Raw genomic sequence first — 21595 nt, 5'->3', positions numbered from 1 at the left:
GGAGGTTAAACAAATATGAAAAAGCACATTGCTGACGTTATGATGTCAAGATGATGTGAAATCAGGCGTCTTGACAGAACCATGACGCGTCAGTTAAAGGATTTAACTGTATATTAAAATATTTAACGAATAAATGAAAATGAAAAGGTAAAACACTTGAGAATTGAATTACACTTTACTGATTTCTATGTTGATAACAAGGATACTATAGAATACTCTATAGTATCTTTGTTTGATGTATTTCAAAGAACATAATCTATGTTCTTTACTGCTACTGCCGATGGCAATAATGATTACAATAATGTATTACAACATTTATACCATCCTTATCTATGATATTACCAGAATGAATCGATAGCATTAACACCGCTGTTTAACTGCTTCTTCACTGATATGAACCATAATTCTGATTGTGTTAATGACTACGATAAAACTGATAGCCCAGAGCACGTAAGTGAAAGTAGTTATATCCTGATTACATTTCTCGATGCTATCTGTACACTATTAAAAATCAGTGAAGGGAATGGCTTTGGCGTGAGTCATAAAACACCCGACCTGATCTTTGTATAAACAGTTTTAATCACAAATATGAAAACTACTTCGGAGAGAAATACAGTAACTACTCGATCCAGTACAACGAAAATATGCAATATCACTCCCAAGCTGAATTTCAGCCTCCAGCCACAATCGATAACGAATTGTCTTTCCAAGAGAAATAACTCGTGTCAATATCAGATTATAAACGGATGAGTACACGCAGTACTTAACTGCATTTTTAACTCTGACTCTTGCTATAATCTACAATATGAGTGTTTTTGAATTCTACTGGTTCGGAAATAATAATGCCAAGAACATCATTGTCATCATCATCATCATCATCATCATCATCATCATCATCATCATCACACCCAACACCGCGGAAATGAAACTGCCTCTGGGAAATTCAGCTTTTCATGTCTTTCCTGCGCTTCCATCTTCCGCAATGCTCTACTTTATGTCTCCAGCCGCCCATCTCGTAGTTCTTATCCAAGTTATTCAACTATTCTGGACTATTGAGCCCCAAAACAGAAGGACAATAATAATAATAATAAGACAGCAAATTTACTTACACATATTCCCTGTACGATATACTTGTTTTCCCATCGGGCCACAACAAGAAGCACCCTCTGCGGATTTCATTGTTCTTATACCTGCAAAAAAAGAGAAGAAAAAGAGGTAATGCCAAAACATGGATGGAAATTGGATGCCCACGAAGCAAAGCATGACAGATCAATGAACAGCGGAACTCAGCACAAGAGAGAGGAGCTTTAAGGGTCTGTGAGTTGACGAGATGAAGTGTAAAGCAAAAACAGCTCAGCCAATTATCGATCTCATCTCGGGGAAAAGCGAATCCGCGTAACTGTGAAAAATTATTAGCACCGAGAGACCGAACATCTGAAGGAACCGGGGATGAACAGAGATAAAGTAGTTTGAACTGAATTAAAGTGCAATTAAAACGTTAAGAGCTATATGTCAAGTGGACTGAAAAATTGCAAAATAGTTTACGGACTGGGAAAGGGTGTTTTTGAAATATGTACAAAATATTTCAAGTGACAAAGACATATAATAGAAATTTGTGCGCTTTTGTGTGAGAGAGAGAGAGAGAGAGAGAGAGAGAGAGAGAGAGAGAGAGCTTTGATATTAATACGAAAAAGCATTTACCAGAAGCAATGGATCGGAAATATACTGACATTATGTAGGGAACATGAAAAATTGTGCTTCAGGTGAAATGACTAAATGGTAACAGAGAACATCAATTTCCGGATAATGCTCTTTCTACTTAATGAATTCTAGCAAGACGAGTGAGCTGCACCTCTTTACCAAGGAAATAAGAAACCTTAGATAAAGGGTTACCATGAGAGAGAGAGAGAGAGAGAGAGAGAGAGAGAGAGAGAGAGAGAGAGAGAACAAAAAATTAATTCGCTCCTCAATTGACAATTTCCTTGCAAATGAACATTTGACTTCATCCCGAAGTCATTTGGCATGACCAACATTTTTTCCAGATTATTTTTCTAGGAAGCTCTCATCTACATCAAAGCAATCAGTATGCAAGAAAACGATAACCAAATCATTGCAACTGAGATTGCAATAATGTCACAGTACTTCTCTGCACTTTAATGACAGTTAATACTGAATCCCTATTGAACAGCAACTCACAATTAACATATCACTTTATATATATATATATATATATATATATATATATATATATATATATATAATATCTTTTGTGAGAATGAAAATAAATTTAAGAATACAACACTTATAAGCGATTTTATAAATAAAGCATAAGCATTCCAAGAGAGAGCTGGGGGTTATGTTTTCTCACTATATAGGAACTGACAAAAATGGAACATGATGTCTCATTAACAACACTTGAATTTGCATCCAAATATCATTTCGTGGAATTCTTAACATTTAATGCAAACTATACACACGTACTCAGTAAACTAGTAAAAATGGTAAATTAAATCTTATATTGTGCAAATTTCGCTATAATTTAAGTATGGGAAACGGAAAGTGTCAGTCCATTACCACACTGAGTTGGGCCAAGAAGTGTTGGTGAAGTCAAATTTGTATAACTCTTTTTGTATCTAAAAATTTCGTATTTCTTAAAATACTTCAAGCTCTGTATTTTTTGTGGAATATAAGAATTCTGCAATTTTGCTGAGTAAAATCGAGTCAATTTGTTCAACAAAACTGAAGAATTCTTATAATTCACAAATAAGCAAAAATCTTGTAGATTTTTGAGTTATGTGAATTTTTTAAACAAATAAATTTCATATGAAATTAGATTTTCAAGTCATTAACACTCCATTAATAAGTATGTTATTTATATAACTAAGCCCTTGAAAGGTTTCCCAATACAAAAAAGATTTTGTGCGATGACTGTGAGCCAGCATTTAAAAATTATTATTTGTCGAAACTAAAAGGGTTCTGAATATGATATCTATTAAGTAAAATGGACGGCGTTCAAACGTAATTAATGCCTAATGGAAGAGCGCTTGGAAACTCCAAAAGCCATCGTGAAATGCTTTTGAAGTCAATCGCAAGGAAGCAAAATCATGGAAATACTACTTGAAGTCAAAGGAGGCCGAAAATAAAACGGGTAAACGTAAATAAATACTTGATGAATGAAAATGAAAACACAAGAAAAGAAGTCGAGAGTAAATTAATGTGACAGAAGCGTTCTCGGGGTTGGCGAAAAAGCGAAGTCGTATGTTCGTGAATACTGGCACAGGCTTTTAAAGCCAAGTCAACTGGACTTTGGGCTCTTTGCTATTTCTGGGAATGTTTTAACCTTTAGAAATGTCTGTTTATCGTCTAGCGCGTTTGTCAATAATACGTCATAGTGTATTAAAATAGTAAATGATTAAAGGAAATCAGTATGGCTTCACACACGGTTCTAAAAAGAGCAAAATACAATACAAGAAACAAGGCTTTTACCAATATGTTGCGAATTCACGTGATATGTTGCAAGAGCATGCATGAGTCTGCTGACAGACATGGTAAGGCAGCTGCCAAACGCCATATCGACATTTCAAAGGATGGCCTCGGACAATTTGAGTGTTCTTTAGATAACTATACCACCTTCTTTTATGCTTTGTAGTGTGAGCTTTTATTTAATAATGTTTCACATTACATAGGGTAGGGATTTTCATAACTCATGAAAGACTTCTTGAAAGCTTCGTTTTTAATTAAATAAAAAAACTGAACTGCATGGATTTCTTTCTTGTATTAAAGTGACTTATACAATATAGTTACTTTCGATTCACAGAAATTTTCCCGGAGAAACCTCTGTATGGAAAGTTCTCCTAACATTTTATCATTCAAACTACAACAGGTAACCGAAGAATGGGGTATCTACTATATAAACAATGACACAAGAAAAATAAAATCACACAACAAGATTTCGACTTATCAGTTACAATATTTCCATTTTGTTCGTTTCTTATAATCATTCAAAAATATTTGAGAGAGAGAGAGAGAGAGAGAGAAGAGACGGAGAGAGAGAGAGAGAGAGAGAGAGAGAGATTAGTAACAGATAGCAAAAACCATGTAGGCTGCAAACACACACACACACACACACACACACACATATATATATATATATATATATATATATATATATATATATATATATAATATATATATATATATATCTATTCAAGCTACAAATGTCCTTTAATATCTAAATTCACTTTACCTCCCAAATGATATATTTTCATATATGTACCGAAGGGGAATTTTTTTTAGTTGATAATAATTTCGTCCCCCCATGGGACCGAACCACCGTCCAAGTGGACGGGGACGAAATCAGGACAGTCAGTGACGCTATCCAATCAGCCAACAGAGACGCTGTAAGTTCATATCGATTCTGACCTTACAAATCACCCTCGATCATCGGTGCTTTCGTAATTAGAAATCGATATGGAACCCCGTCTCACCATGTTAGCCAATTCGAGCGTTTGACAGCACGTAGCCTTTTGTTATGAATAATTATCACATCAAACCGTGATCCATTTATTTATATTCAATTCAAGCTACAAATGTCCTTTAATATCTAAATTCACTTTACCTCCACATGATATATTTTCATATATGTACGCAGGGGAATTTTTTTAGTTGATAATAATTTCGTTCCCCCCATGGGATCGAACCACCGTCCAAGTGGACGGGGACGAAATCAGGACAGTCAGTGACGCTATCCAATCAGCCAACAGAGACGCTATAAGTTCATATCGATTCTGACCTTACAAATCACCCTCGATCTCGATGCTTTCGTAATTAGAATCGATATGGAACCCCGTCTACCATGTTAGCCAATTCGAGCGTTGACAGCACGTAGCCTTTTGTTATGAATAATTATCACCTCGAACCGTGATCCATTTATATATCAATTCAAGCTACGTGCTGTCAAACGCTCGAATTGGCTAACATGGTAGACGGGGTTCCATATCGATTCTAATTACGAAAGCACCGAGATCGAGGGTGATTTGTAAGGTCAGAATCGATATGAACTTATAGCGTCTCTGTTGGCTGATTGGATAGCGCCACTGACTGTCCTGATTTCGTCCCCGTCCACTTGGACGTGTTCGATCCCATGGGGGGAACGAAATTATTATCAACTAAAAAATTCCCCTTCGGTACATATATGAAAATATATCATTTGGGAGGTAAAGTGAATTTAGATATTAAAGGACATTTGTAGCTTCAATTGATATATAAATGGATCACGGTTCGATGTGATAATTATTCATAACAAAAGGCTACGTGCTGTCAAACGCTCGAATTGGCTAACATGGTAGAAGGGGTTCCATATCGATTCTAATTACGAAAGCACCGAGATCGAGGGTGATTTGTAAGGTCAGAATCGATATGAACTTATAGCGTCTCTGTTGGCTGATTGGATAGCGTCACTGACTGTCCTGATTTCGTCCCCGTCCACTTGGACGGTGGTTCGATCCCATGGGGGGACGAAATTATTATCAACTAAAAAATTCCCCTTCGGTACATATTATGAAAATAGATCATGTGGGAGGTAAAGTGAATTTAGATATTAAAGGACATTTGTAGCTTGAATTGATATATAAATGGATCACGGTTCGATGTGATAATTATTCGTATACTATATATATATATATATATATATATATATATATATATATATATATATATATATATATATCTGGTTTAGCGTGTTGTTCAAGAATCTGAATATTAACATCAGCCTCCTGACGATTTTCTCCAGGAAATTTTGTTCTTCATTCAAACAATGAAGGCCTTGAGGAGGTTCAGTGACAAATAGTAATTACGAAGAAGGCAAACTTTAAAACGTGTGGTTTTTACTTCACTTTATTCTTTTTTTCTGTGTCGTTTCTGTACATATTTACTTAACAATTTATGCATTAGGGAGAGAGTAGGTCGTAAGCGGGTTATAAACCGCTCAAGGTAATTATGTGTCGGCATATTTTCGTTTATGAAAAATCATCATAAGACCAAAAGGGTACGAAAGAACATCAACCACTTTCGACTAAGAAAATATGAGAATAGTCTCGCAATAATCTGCGGGGTCTTGAAGCCTTGCATTAGTCTTATGACAGCTGCCTTGGTGGCGCATGATTACAGCGATTTCGTTCATGGAACTTGTAAAAATGGGGAAAGGAGTGGTAGCATTTTGGTATGATTATTAACTATCTATACATGCACACTATATATATCTTAAAAGGGCACGGTAGTGAATTGTTAATCTCAGCTCTTTCCAGTTAGAAACAGGTCGCTTAGACACAAGCGCTGAACTCCTCGAAGAATGCTGAAATGAAAAACAGCCAGGAAAGATGACCAACGCAATTTGAGGTCGGTGACGCATCGGAAATCACATGCTTTGGACATGCGGCACCCGTGGTTGCTGGGTGCCATGCAAGGCGTGTCTGCATGTGTGTTCGTAGCAAACGACATATGGCTTTGGTGATAGGCAATGAGAATAAGAGAGGACACTCTTTGATTACTTATGACAGGGTGCGGAACACACCTGGAAGAGGTGTTGAGAGGTATTGAGAAGTGTTGCAGACCCATCGAAAAAGATGGGTTCAATGTCACCATATAGAAAAATGGATTCTCTAAGATGTGATTGACTTATCAAAATGTTGTGGTTGCTTGGACATAATAAGAATAAGAGGGGTTCCTTACTTAAACATGTTTGGGAGAGGAAAACGATAGTTTAACGGTTCTCTTTGGGTCAGAGTTAATTCATTTTAATCCATTTTCATTAATTGACTTTGTTCCATTTTAATGTTAGCTAATTTGGGAAATAAAAAGTATATTTTTGTATCTACTGGAATTCATTTCTGCCTACCCTGCATTTCAGCTAACGCCCAGAGAGATTCAGCCACAGATCGAGGGTAGGTAGTTGACTGATAGCAGTTTGTTTCAGTTTGTTTAAACCAGTATCATTTGGTCCTAAAAACTCGTTTAATAGGTGGTGGCAGCGGTTAAAAGATTCCATTTAGGGCCATGGTAGCGCCTCCGAAGAGACTATGTATATATAGATTAGGCATATTTTATGGTGAGTGTTTGTAATTATGTATCGGGCAACTGGCTCTTTTGCTAATTTAAGATTTAGATGCAAGGGAAGGTACCTAGTGCGGTGCGTCGCAGGCAGTCTTTCTAGCAGTGGTTTAGTGTGAAGGCGTGTCTCTGTGTTACAGGGGTATCAAAGGGTATTTATAGCGTAACGGGAATGAATTACGCGTGGTTGCAATAGGTAAACAGGTACTGGCTCCGGTTCTATGAAGATGTGAGTGCATAATTTTATATTTCCCTCCTTTCTTTTTTTTCTCTTTTTATTGGTGTCAATTTACTCTAAAGTGTGTTTTATTTTGATGTCCCTCGAGATTCGGTGGACATTAGTGGTTTTGTGGTAAAAAATACAGGGGAAAAGGGTATTTTGTGGGTTACACTCTTATGAGAGAGAGAGAGAGAGAGAGAGAGAGAGAGAGAGAGAGAGAGAGAGAGAGAGAGAGAGAGAGAGAGACTGAGGCAGTGACAGGCGTGTGAACGGAGGCTGAGTTAAGCGGTTTTCTCTCATACTTTTTAATTTGTCTTCTTCCTTTTTTTTGTTCCTGGAGCGACCTTGTATTTATAGCTGATTACCTGAGCAGTGAAGAGTTTATATGGCAGTTTGTTGGGTGCAGTGCATGTTTATTTTATCTTTAATTGGTGGATGATTATTATTAATTTTTCTGGGTTGGGGTTTGTGAGTGCATAAATATATTAATGTTAGTGAGGTCGGGGAAGATCCTGAAGTGTAAGGGTTTTAATAAAGAAAGCAAAATGGCTGGTGCAAGTGGTAACCAGACCTTGGTTCACAGGATTACAAATGTATGTGCGGGTGTCAGCCCGTTCCGTGGGGTTGTAGACGGAGTTCTTTCACAAACAGTGCAAATTGAGGGAGTGAATAACTATTTAAACGCCAACGGGATTACAGATGATATAGAGGCGTTCATGGAGGCGAAAGCCTTGTTAGATTTCAATAAAGGTGATCTTTTCTACCGGTGTAGGAGCTTTCAGTATGCAAAGTGTCGATCATGAACCGATTTACAAACATTTTTAAGAGCAGCTTATGGCTCAAAGGAACACGGTGATATGGTGAGAGATTTAAGAGGGCTATATAAAATCCGGAAAGGCACAACTACCCTTAATGAACATAGCTCAAAGCTTTTTGACTCAGCGGGAGAATGGAGACAGAAATTAAAAAACTCTAAATGGGTTAATGTGGATAAAGTCCCACTCGACAATTTACATAAACTGATTCCTTTTGCGATGCTATTACATGACGTACCAGACGCAATAGTGGACAGTTTTGATGAAAAGATAGAACCTACATCAGATGAAGAATTAATTTATGCCCAAGTTCAGAAACATATGTCCAAATGTGTAAGAGTGTGGGTCACTATCGGCAAGCTTGTCCATCTTAGATACGGAAAGATGTGAGACCTACACCTCAAAGGTCTGGGAGTTATAATACGAGAACTTCCCAGGCAGGTCACTTAAGAGGGCTGAGGGATCGGCGAAATTTTTGGAAAGCCGACCATTGTGGTCTCGTGGGGGATGCCCCAGAGCCCAGACCTATAGTATATGGAACAGTGGAGGATGCTGATATCCCGGTCTTCATTGATACCGGCGTTAGTATAAATTTAAGTGATCATTATTTGTATCAATCCATGTTCTCCTATTACCCTTTGAAACCCTCAATGGAGATGGTGTGTGATGTGCAAGCCCATATATTAAACAACCTGGGTTGTGTTAGAATACGGTTTACTCTCGGTGATAGAGGGTTAATAAAACCATTTTTGGTTATAAAAGGGGTTACGTTGGGCAACAGACTTTTGCTGGGCCATCCTGCATGTAGAAGACACAAGATTTCGGACTATGCGGGTTAGTGGTATAATGGTTGGAATACCTGGTGTTTTTATCCCTGATGAGGACGCAAGTAAAACTGAGGATATGGAGATTATTGAAAAAGGGGGTGCATTTGGCGGTGCTAATGGTGATATGGTACTGGGGATATGGGGAATGTTGATACCAAAAACCTACACTGGGGATACGGGGAATAACTGCGATGTTAAACGGGATGTTGGGGGCCACGGTGGTAACAATTTTGGTGGGTGTGACGATGGAATTATGGGTTGTGATACTGATACTAATATTGATAGTATTACTGATACTAACAATGGGGTGGATGCTATCAGAACCACGGGCAGTGATATTTATGGGATCGTGGAACAGGGAGGTACTAACTATAAATATAAATGTTTTATCAGAGGATGTTATTTTAATGCCAGGTTCAAAGACTGGCAAAAGTCAAGTTGAGGGAAGTGAAAAAACCAGCGGAAGTATGCGTAATTGAGGGTAGTGAGAAACTAATAGGGGTTATTAGCACGGCATCAGTGAACAGTGTATCAAACACTGGTGTTACATGGATAGAATTACTGAACTGTAATGATAAAGTTATGAAATACCAGAAGAATACATATGTGCTAGATCTCCAAGATTGGAGTAATGACAGTGGTTCAGAGGCTGTTGTAGAGGGGAAATCTGAGTTGTCAGAGGCAGAAATACAATCAAGGAAGCGAATATTTAGAGAACATTTAGCTAATGCGGATTATAATGAGCATATTGAAGCGGTAAGCGAGCTCTTAGCAGAATTTGGAAATATAATATCTTTACAAGGGGATATACTGGGATTGACTAATGTGTTAGAACATAAGGTAACCTTAGAAAAAGCCACAACACCTATTTATGTTCCTGCATACCGCATACCTTTCAAAATCAGACAACAGGTAGAGAAAGAGGTCAATAAATGGGAAGAGGAAGGAATCATTAGACCTAGTGTGTCTCCATACAACTTTCCTCTGTTAGCAGTGCCTAAGAAGGACGGTTCTGTCCGAGTATGCTCGATTTTAGACGTTTAAATGGAAAAACAATTCCTGAACGTTATCCAGTCGCATGCATACCAGATCTTTTTGTAGAAATCGGGGGACATAATATTTATAGCTCAATTGATTTAGGGCAGGGTTTTCTGCAGGTCCCTCTTAGTGAGAATAGTAACGAATATACGGCCTTTTCAGTGCCCAATGGACACTATGAATTTATGCGGATGCCGTTCAGTTTATCGGGCAGTCCGATGACCTTTACCAGGTTGGTGAACACAGTTTTGCACGGGTTATTGGGTAAAAATGTTTTTGTATACATGGATGACATTTTAATTGCAACAGACTCAATCGTACAACACCTGGAAGTGCTTAAGGAAGTACTTAGGAGGCTTAGATTAGCAGGGTTGAAAATTAAGCTAGCTAAGTGTTCATTCTTGAAAAAAGCAAATCACATATTTAGGCCATGTCATATCCAAGGGAGGGGTTAGAGTAAACAACAATAAAGTCAAAGCAATAGCGGATTTTCGCACCCCGAGATCAAAGAAAGAAATTAAGTCATTCCTAGGCATGGTGGGCTACTTCCGTAGGTTTGTGAAAGGGTTTTCTAACATAGCAGCTCCTCTAACAGATATATTGTGGGAAGACGTTCAATTTCAATGGGGAAAACCCCAGAATGATAGTTTTCAAAAACTTAAGGACGCGATAATGAATCCCCCAGTTCTGAAATTTCCAGATCTCAGCAAACCATTTACTTTAGTGACTGATGCCAGTCAAGAGGGTATAGGTGCTTGCCTTATGCAAAAGTTTGAAAGGAAATTCAATCCCATAGCATTTTATAGCAGGAAGTTTAGGAAAAAGGGCAGCAATGAAAGATTAATGGCTACCATAGATAAAGAAGCCTTTGCAATAGTATAAAGTTTGGTTCATTTTAAAATGCTACTGATGGGGAATAAAGTAGAAGTCCTTACAGACCACAAGGCATTATTGGATCTTTTTATTAAACCCAATTTGTCACCTAAAAGAGTTTGATGGTTTTTAACTATCTGGGACTTCGATGCAAAGCTCAAATATATAGAAAGCAAATCAAATGTAGTAGCGGATGCCCTTGGTAGAAGTTTTTACTACATGGAAGGATCTCAAGTTACGTTAGTTACTAGCGATTCTATACAATGGGATATGCATCTCATAGAGCAAAGGCAGAATGAAGATGAAATTTTGGCAGACGCAAAAGCGTTTCTTAGAGGGGAATTAGTCAGGAAACGTTATAAGTTACCTTTTTCGTGTTTAGAATTAGAAGGTAATCTGTTAGTCAGGAAACTTAAGTATAAACTAAGGACTAGTGAAAGTAAAGGAGACGCGACACAGATCGTAATTCCGAAAGTCCTAATTCCAGTGGTTTTGGATATAGTACATTGCAGGTTCGGTAGTCCACACTTGGGGATAGAAAAAACGTATGAGGTGCGTGCTAAATATATTTGGAAAAATATGGGGAAAGATGTGGAAAATTTTGTGAAAAACTGTACAGTATGCAATGCTTCCAAACCTGCAAATTGGGGTCATATCCGATACCAAGTAGACCTTTTCAGAGAATACATTGGATATCCTAGAAATTTTTGTGTATCTAGATATGCGAATAAGTAACTGTTAGTGATAATAGATGAACTTACGAGGATAGTAGAAATTTTTCCACTTAATCATACAACAGCTGAAGAAGTAGCTATAGCATTTTTCAATGGTATCATTTGCAGATATGGCTCACCCGAGGTTTTATTAACCGACAATGGCAGAGAGTTTGTAAACAAAACTTTAGAATGTTTGGCAGAAGTCATGGGGATACAGAAAGTAACAATTATTCCATACAGATCTGAAGCTAATGGGTTATGTGAACGAGCAAATAGGAAAGTGCTCGAAGCTCGCTCTCAGGAAGACTAGGTGGTAATGATAAAAACTGGGATAGATATATTGATGTTGTTAGATATAATATTAACACTATGGTGAGTGATTCCATTAAAATGTCTCCATTTGAAGCTTTGTTTGGTTGCCAAGCACGAGGCACATTTGATCTGTTAACTATACCTCATCATGGAGAAGATACAATTGAAGCATTAATTTCCAAAGCGAAGGAGAGACATGCTTGTCTCAGCCATAATCTCGAGGCCACGACACGAGAAATGGTAGAAAGAAGTAATAGCAGAACATCTGATGTTAAAATCAGTATTGGAGACAAGGTATTTCTGAAAATCAATGTGAGAAATGAACTAAATTACAAATTGGGTCCGAAATTTGAAGGTCCTTTTAGAGTCATTGAGGAAAAGACTGGAAACAGATTTATAGTCTCAGAGGGTAAAACAGGTCGGTCGAAATTAACTCATATATCAAAACTGAAAAGAGTTGGTTGTGGTTACTAATATAATATCGCGCAGTTACATTTTTTTCTGGTTTAGTAAATTGATGGTGAAAATTGTGCTTAGTCATTTTAATGAAATGTTTTTTTTCTCTTCATTTCTTCTACTATTTTTCTTATTATGAACAAACTGCAGCGATTTGGCGTAAAAACCAGAGGTAATTATTTCACGAGGAAAAACGGGGTGGAGAGTATGGCAAATCTCTGTTAAGCTGAGAAATATTATAACAGGTCCGTGTGATGGTCCCTGGCGGTATGGGTTTATTGGGGCTGAATTTTTTGTGGCTATTTTGGTGGTGAATTTTTGGGGCTGAATTTTTTGTGGCTATAATCTTTGGCAGTGGATTTTTTGTGGTTTTATGGGTCCCTATGAAGGTGTTGTATTTTTATATTCATCAGTGGTTATGTTTGGCGGTATATAATTGTTGAATTGTGGTTTTCTGTGGTTTATATCCCGACTAGGTGGTTATGCGGTTTTACATACATGTGGTAGTATCATGAATGAGTTATGTTTTCGAGGACAATGTTTGGCTACCTTTGAGGATGTCCTAGGGATAAATTTTGAGGAATATGGTTCTATAGCATCAGTAAATATTTTTGGGCCATTTGAAGAAATAACGATTTCTGAGGTTGCAAGTCTGACTAGACAAGTCTATAGTGCGATTTGAGCACATGAAGTATTCACAGGTGGCTTATTGCTGACGATGCTGTGATGAGACTGGTTGCTGATTTTTTTTCTTTTGATGTTGATTACTCAGAGGTTTGCACTGTTTTCAGGGATGTCCATAATGACATTCCATGGGTATGACTGTAAGGGGTCAATTCAGGTCGATAGGATATGTTGTGGTAGCAAATTCCGTAATGATACATACTGCGTTTTATATGGAAAAGCGCCGGATTATATATATATATATTTTTCTCTCTGTGTACATTTTGTAATGGGAAAAGTTCATTTATTTTTTCTCCTACAAGGGAAACTTGTAATCGGGGTTAAGCTCTACATAGCATTTCTATTATAGACAGGAGGTAGAATTTATCTGGGTATATGTGCAAGATAGAAGGGGTATTCGTCATTATATTTAATGGAGGTTAACTGTATAAACATTGCACGGGTTTTACTGTATAGGCATTAAGGGGATTTTTGATAGTATATTTGTCAGATATGGGATTAGTTATGAGGATTCAGTGGGTAAAGATCATATTTTGTTTTAGTGAGGAATTTTTAATAATTGACCATGAGATTGGGTATATTAGTTGATGACAGATTCGTGTGTTAAAGCAAGACTTTAGTTATTCTATGATCATGTAGACTTTTCAAATACGGACAGATGATGACTTTAAAGAATTCCCAACTTCACGCGAGGGTGATGACGGAAACAGCTTGGTTTTACAGTACCAGAGGTCGGATCTACACACGAGCAGCGATGTTACAGATCGCCTTTGCAATAGACGAGATGTCGTCGGTGGATCGTCTCAGGATATGTTCTGGGACAAATCAGGAGTCTACAATCTTCTACGAGGCGGTTGCATGACACACTTGCATGGGAGTCACAGGATATTTCAAGGTGGCGGTTACGATTCCTTCATCAGAAGATGTCGAATCTACAGTTCAGCGACAGGGGTGTTGGATGCACCTAATACTGAGTTGTTGCAGGATGGCTCACATACTCAGCCACGGTCTACAATTATTCGACAAAGGTGTTCGGGAAACACTTACATGGAACCACGAGGAGGTTCAAGTTCCGCATACATGTGAGATGGTTACGGTTCCACCGCTAGAGGATAATGACGAGGATGAATTCTTCTTCAACGAATGCTACACAGTTCCAGTGGTTGCGGTTATGGTATCCATAATGATAGTCGAAATATGTGTTATAGGGGCTATCTTGCAAACATTATGAACTAGTATATACCAGTTGCCGATGTGGTTTGCGACAGGAGTGCACAAAAGACATAGGTGGCCAAGCCATCTTAAAAGGGCACAGTAGTGAATTGTTAATCTCAGCTCTTTCCGGTTAGAGACAGGTCGCTTAGAGACAAGTGCTGGATTCCTCGAAGAATGCTGAAATGATAAACAGCCAGGAAAGATGACCAATGCAATCTGAGGTTGGTGACGCCTCGGAAATCACATGCTTTGGACATGCGGCACCCGTGGTTGCTGGGTGCCACACAGGGAGTGTCTGGATGCGTGTTCGCAGCAAACGATATATGGCTTTGGTGATGAGAAATGAGAATAAGAGAGGACACTCTTTGTAACAGGTTGTGGAACACACCTGGAAGAGGTGTTGCAGACCCATCGAATAAGATGGGTTCAATGTCACCATATTTACATAAATGGATTCTCTAAGACGTGATTGACTTATTAAAATGTGGTTGGTCTGACATAATAAGAATAAGAGGGGGTACTTACTTAAACATGTTTGGGAGAGGAAAACAATAGTTTAACGGGTTTTTTTGGGTCAGAATTAATTCATTTTAATCCATTTTCATTCATTGATTTTGTCCCATTTTAATGTTAGCTAATTTGGGAAATAAAAAGAATATTTTTGTATCTACGGGAATTCATTTCTGCCTAGCCTGCATTTCAGCTAACGCCCAGAGAGATTCAGCCACAGATCGAGGGTAGGTAGTTGCCTGATAGCAGTTTGTTTCATTTTGTTTAAACGAGTATCATTTGGTCCTAAAAACCTCGTTTAATATTTATATATATATATATTATATATATATATATTATATATATATATATATATATATATATATATATATAACATATATATACATGCATACGCATAGTATATATGAATTAAAAATGTGTTTTATATATATATATATATATATATATATATATATATATGTATGTATGTATGTATAAATACATATGAACTTACATACTTTTGCATACGTAATACACATAAATAAATAAATAATAGATATACTATTTATTTATTTATATTTATGTGTATTATGTATATAATTGTATATAAGCGAATATAAGTGTATATATATTTATACATATATATATTATATATAGACATATATATATATATATATATATATATATATATATATATATATATTGCTACGTTTATTGATCTCCTCGTCTACCCAGCATTTAGTTAATTATTTTGATTTGTAAAATGGCAGCCATATTCCTCGAAATATCAGCTGATTTAGGCGGGAAACCAAAGCTAGCACGCCAGATATAGGATCCTGTAGGCAGACTGGTACTTTATTAGGCCTATATCTTAACCCTCTTACGCCGAAGCCCTAAAAATCAAAACCTCTCCCGTATGCTGGGCCCGGTTTGGAGCGAGTGCGGAAGTGGAAAAAATAATTTTTTCAAAAAATCACAGCGCGCTTAGTTTTGAAGATTAAGTGTTCATTTTTGGCTCCTTTTTTTGTCATTGCCTGAAGTTTAGTAGGCAACCATCACAAATGAAAAATAATATCATTATCATATGCAAATAATGCGATATATGGTAGCGAAAAAAAAAATTCATACATAATTGTATTCAAATCATGCTGTGCAAAAAATGGTCAAAGCTAACGAGTTAATTTGTTTTTCGTTGTATTGTACCCTAAATTTCAATCATTTTGATATATAATACATTGTAAAACAATAAAAGCAACACCGGAAAAATATTATCACAAAATGATGTATGAATTCGTAATGCGTGGACGTAAAAAAATGTTTTTTTCAAAAATTCACCGTAAATCTAAATATTGTTCTAGAGACTTCCAATTTGTTTCAAAATGAAGACAAATGATTGAATGTTACGATACTGTAAGAGCTTTAGATTAGAATTGCAGATTTCGACCATTTCGGACGAGTTAAAGTTGACCGAATGTCGAAATGTTTATATATATATTTTTTTATATGCCCATATTTCGAATATGGGAAAAGCTACAACCTTCAATTATTTTTTATTGTATTCTTCATGAATTTGCGCACATTTTGATATATGAACCTCTATAAAACGGCTAATAAGAAAAGGAGCAAATATTAGGATAATGCAATGTACGCATTTCGGAGACTTGCGGCAGCGAATCGGCGCGCGGAGGGAAGTAAATATATTTTTCAACAATTCACCATAAATCACAATATTGTTCTAGATACTTCAAATTTGTTTCAAAATGAAGATAAATGACTGAATATTACTAAGCTGTAAGAGTTTTAGCTTACAATTGCGTTTTTTAACTTTTTTGGTAGAGTCAAATTTGACCAAATGTGTTTTTTTTCTATTTTTCGTGATTTATATGCAAATATTTCAAAAAAGAGAAAAGCTACAACCTTCAATCATTTTTAGTTGTATTCTACATGAAATTGCGCACATTTTCATATATAAAACTTTATGTAACAGCTAATTTTAAATGGTGCAAACATTTCGACAATCTCACAAAAAAAAATTCCGAAAATGTTTTTTTTTTCATAAATTCACCATAAATCGAAATATTGTGCTAGAGACTTCCAAGTCGTTTCAAAATTAAGGTAAATGATTGAATATTACTATAATATAAGATTTTTAGCTTACAATTGCGTTTTTCGACCATTTCGGTAGAGTCAAAGTTGACCGAAAGTTGAAATTTCTGCACTTAACGTTATTTATATGAAAATATTTCAAAACTGGTAAAAGCTACAACCATGGGTTGTTTTTAGTTGTATTGTGCATGAAATTGCGCACATTTACATATATAAAACTTTATGTAACGGCAAATTTAAAATGGTGCAAACATTAGGACAATCACACGAAAAAATTTATCGGAAGAGTTACCGCGCGAACGTAAGGAAAAAGTTTTTTCATAAATTCACCATAAATCGAAATATTGTGCTAGAGACGTCCAATTTGTTGCAAAATGAAGGCAAATGATTGAATATTACTATAATATAAGAGTTTTAGCTTACAATTGCGTTTCTCGAACATTTTGGTAGAGTCAAAGTTGACCGAAGGTTGAAATTTTTGCACTTATCGTTATTTATATGAAAATATTTCAAAACTGATAAAAGCTACAATCATGAGTATTTTTTTTTTTGTATTCTACATGAAATTGCACACATTTTCTCATATAATACTTCATGTAAAGGTTAATTTAAAATGGTTCAAAAATTATGTCAATGTGACGAAATAATTTCCGAGATGTCACTGATACTTTTTAGTGCGATAAGAAAGAAATTCGCGCTTGCGCGCCTGCGTAGCGATTGTAAACAAAACAACGCCTTGATCCGTGAACTCCCAGCATCCCCCAAGGCGCGTGATTCAAAAGTTTTTGGCTGGTAGGCCTATAAGTATTTTTCCGCGAATTTAAAAAAAAACCTTTTTGAGTCGACGTATGATACGTCCATTCGGCATACGGGAGACATTTTGACTCGACGTTTAATACGTCCATTCGGCTAAGAGGGTTAAGCTCTTTTTCCTGTGAACCCTCTGCTGGCTGTATGTTCTGTTTCCAGGATTGCCCTGGTCTTGGGGGGTTAAGCTGACCCCCAACACCCAGGAAAAACACCTGCCCTCGCTCTCAGTCGGCTCCAGTTGTGACCTCGGACGGATGTCCCCAACCAGCCTTCCCACTTAGGCCTAACGAGGTGTTACTGGCACTCCCAGACCCCCCAGACCTGAGACAAAGCCGACGCCACATTTTCCACAAAGGTCCACTGATCATGGCATCTAGGTACGTCTTGTGAAACAGCATATTGCCAATTCCTTACCTCCTAATTTTCTCAAATCAAACTTCTAACTCATCCCTTTGTTCCTCTCACTGCCTCATGGCCGCATGCTTCCCTTGTGTGATCGTCCCAGACAAATGAAGTCATTGCATACCTCAGTTAAACACTAGAGTGCCCTTTCCCCAGTGTTAGAGAACTGAATAATCGTAACTTGTGCAAGAAGTCCTTTTTTTATCTTGTCTAATCTGGGATCTTTTCCAGATTCCCTGAGTCACGTGTCCAAGTCTCCTCGCCCGCAAGTGTTGCACTACCGCAAGATTTCGAAACCAGCTTTTACGTGAATCTCATTTTAAGCCAACTATCATCCCCTGAGAGATATTAGTCCACGTGTGGACCAGTTGCATTTACCAGGCTGTTAAGCAGCCTCTTGTAAATAAATAGATGTAAAGTAATTAGCCGAGTTTCTGGTGACCTTTTCCTCTAGAGTAAATTTTCACTTTAAATCCTTGTTACAGTAAGTTCAAGTAATTTATTCTGTTTTTCCCTCAACTATCTCCGTTTACGTATTCGAGCCCTTCAAGGCCAGGCTTCATACGTAACAATAAATATATATATATATATATATATATATATATATATATATATATATATATATATATATATAATAAAAAGAAGCCCATAAAAAACACCAAAGTATAGAGAGAAAAGTACTATATTTCAGAGACTGCTGTCTCCCTCTTCAGGTATATGAATGTGAAAAGTTTACAGAAAAGGTGGTATTTATACCAAGAGATCCATCCTCAGGTAAGCCAATTTAGGTCACCCCGCTGATAATCTTCCTTTAATCTTCTTAAGCGTTGGTTGAATGAAAATCTTGTTGATTACATCTGAATCCCATGCTCCTTTTGAGATGTTCATTACCTGCCTCTCTTTTATTAAGGCCGATTCCATCATTTGACTCTTGTACTGGCAGTTGCTGCTATAAATTATATGTGGCAAATTCGAGTTTATTCTATGATTATGTTCATCTATATTGTTGAAAATAGCTGAGTTCTGTTGTCCTTATCTAACTGACCGTTTGTGTTGTGTTAATCTCTGGTGAAGTGATTTTCCTGTAAATCCGATGTAAGATTGTTCACAGTCCTGGCATGGGATTTCGTAAACCGCGATGTCCTTGGGGGATGTCTTTTGTTGGACGTTAATCAGGGATTTGGCCAAGGTGTTTGGGTAAGTAAATGCAAAAGGGTTAGATTTTCCGAGGGTCTGAGTCACCGTCTTAATCCTGTCCAGTTGAGGATATTTTTATGTTATTGTTGGGTGTATCTCTGGTCTTGTCTTTAGGGGGTCGGTAGAAAATTACGTTTGCTTTGTGGATTGCTTTCTCAATTATATGGTCAGGATACTTTAAAGACGAAAGCTGCTTATGAATTAGTTCAAATTCTTTTTCATGAAATCTGGGGAACAAATTCGTAAGGCTCTTAAGAACAAGTTGCTGGCTACACCTACCTTGATAGCAATGTCGTGAAAGCTAAAGTAGTGAATGTATGAAAGTGAGAACGTTGGTTGTCTGTATATGGTAAATTTGTATTCTGTCGTGTCTCTGATAATTAAAACATCAAGAAAAGGAATTTTGTTGTCTGTTTCCCATTCAACTTTAAATTTGATGCTAGGCACTAATGTGTTTAATTTTGAAAGGAATTCTTTAAAATTGCCCCACCTATTATCCCAAAATGTTAGAATATCATCTACATATTTCATCCACAGCATGTTTTTGGGTTTTATTGCATTTATTACTGTAGTTTCAAAGTATTCCATGTACAGATTGGCTAAAACAGGACTTAAAGGACTACCCATACTACACCCGAGTTTTTGCTTATAGAATGATTCACCGAATGAAAAGATGTTATTAGATGCACATAATTCAACTAACTTTGTTATTTTGTCAAGCACCAATGGGAAATGATCTTAATAGGGGGATAATTTTTCCCTCAAAAACTGAAGAACGTCCTGTACTGGTACTTTTGTAAATAGGGAATCTATGTCAAGGCTTAAAAGTTTCATGTTGTGAAGTGGTATATGTGCTTCTCTGAATTTGTGACAAAAATCTTCCGAATGTTTAATGTGACTGGGAGAAAAAGTGCCTAAAAAAGGGGAAAGGAGGCCAGCTAACCATTTAGAAATTTTGTAATTGAAAGCTCCGGCACATGAAACGATGGGTCTGAATGGAAGACTGTCTTTGTGAGTTTTGGGAAGGCCATAAAAGTAGGGTACTTTAGGATTAATTACTTTAAATTTCTCTAATAGTTCAATACTCTTTTTGTCTTGGCCAATTAATCTTACTTTCCGAAAAAATTCTGTGGGGATGTTTTGGAGGGGATTTTTCGTCAGTTTGTCGTAAGTGTTTGTGTCGCTAAGGAGTTGGTTGATTTTGTCGAGGTAGAGGTCTTTGTTCATTATTACGATTTTGCCGTCTTTGTCTGATCTACTTATTATAACATCTAACTTTTTTAGCAAGCGGATGGGTATCATAAATCTACGGGGAACAGGATATTTCTTATTTAGGTCAGTTAAAGCATTTAGTAGCACTCCTTTTAAACATATCTCTTCACAGCTGTAGTTTCTGTCAGATATGAATTTATCAACGTCCAACAAAAGACATCCGCCAAGGACACTGGGGTTTATGAAATCCTATGCCAGGACTGACCAATCTTACATCGGATTTACAGGAAAATCACTTCTCCAAAGATTAATATAACACAAACGGTCAGTTAGGTATGGACAACAGAACTCAGCTATTTTCAACCATATAAATGAACATAACCATAGAATAAACTGGAATTTGTCACATATAATTTATAGCAGCAACTGCCACTACAAGAGTCAAATGATGGAATCGGCCTTAATAAAAGAGAGGCAGGTAATGAACATCTCAAAAGGAGCATGGGATTCAGATGTAATCAACAAGATTTTCATTCAACCAACGCTTAAGAAGATTAAAGGAAGATTATCAGCGGGGTGACCTAAATTGGCTTACCTGAGGATGGACCTCTTGGTATAAATACCACCTTTTCTGTAAACTTTTCTCATTCATATACCTGAAGAGGGAGACAGCAGTCTCTGAAATATAGTACTTTTCTCTCTATATTTTGGTGTTTTTTATGGGCTCCTTTTATTAGATGGAATTCTGTTGTAACAGAACATTTTTACCGGTCATATATATATATATATATATATATATATATATATATATATATATATATATACGTATATATGACAGCGGAAGGCTTCAAAAACTTCGAGATCTCTTAGTACAATACTGATATTAAACTATAGTCTTTATGGGTCTATAACTCATTTTGCCCTCGTGCTGTACTAGATTCACCACTATTCTGGATTGCGAGATAATTAATTAACGATAAACTGTTATTTACATCTATATCCCTGATCTAACTGGCTACTATGCAAGATTCATTCAGCTAGACTTGAAAGCACCGCATACCTCCAAGAACATTTCTGTTCCTCAAAGGAAATCACTGAAAATCCTTTTTTAATTTT

General features: G+C 36.7%; 1 protein-coding gene across 3 annotated transcripts in view; it reads right to left on the bottom strand.

The window, feature by feature from the left end:
• Positions 1-21595, bottom strand: part of LOC135207672 (tachykinin-like peptides receptor 99D) — a 498955-nt gene that overhangs the window by 30815 nt on the left and 446545 nt on the right. For all 3 annotated transcript variants that reach the window (XM_064239514.1, XM_064239515.1, XM_064239513.1), the window contains one exon: positions 1110-1190. In XM_064239514.1, coding sequence (XP_064095584.1) covers positions 1110-1190 — 81 coding nt within the window. The remainder of the gene's footprint in view (positions 1-1109; positions 1191-21595) is intronic.

The sequence above is a fragment of the Macrobrachium nipponense genome, chromosome 34 (genome assembly GCF_015104395.2).
Source record: "Macrobrachium nipponense isolate FS-2020 chromosome 34, ASM1510439v2, whole genome shotgun sequence".
Lineage (NCBI taxonomy): Eukaryota > Metazoa > Arthropoda > Malacostraca > Decapoda > Palaemonidae > Macrobrachium > Macrobrachium nipponense.
The sequence above is the reverse complement of the archived record's forward strand: the minus strand, read 5'-3'. Positions and strand labels throughout refer to the sequence as shown.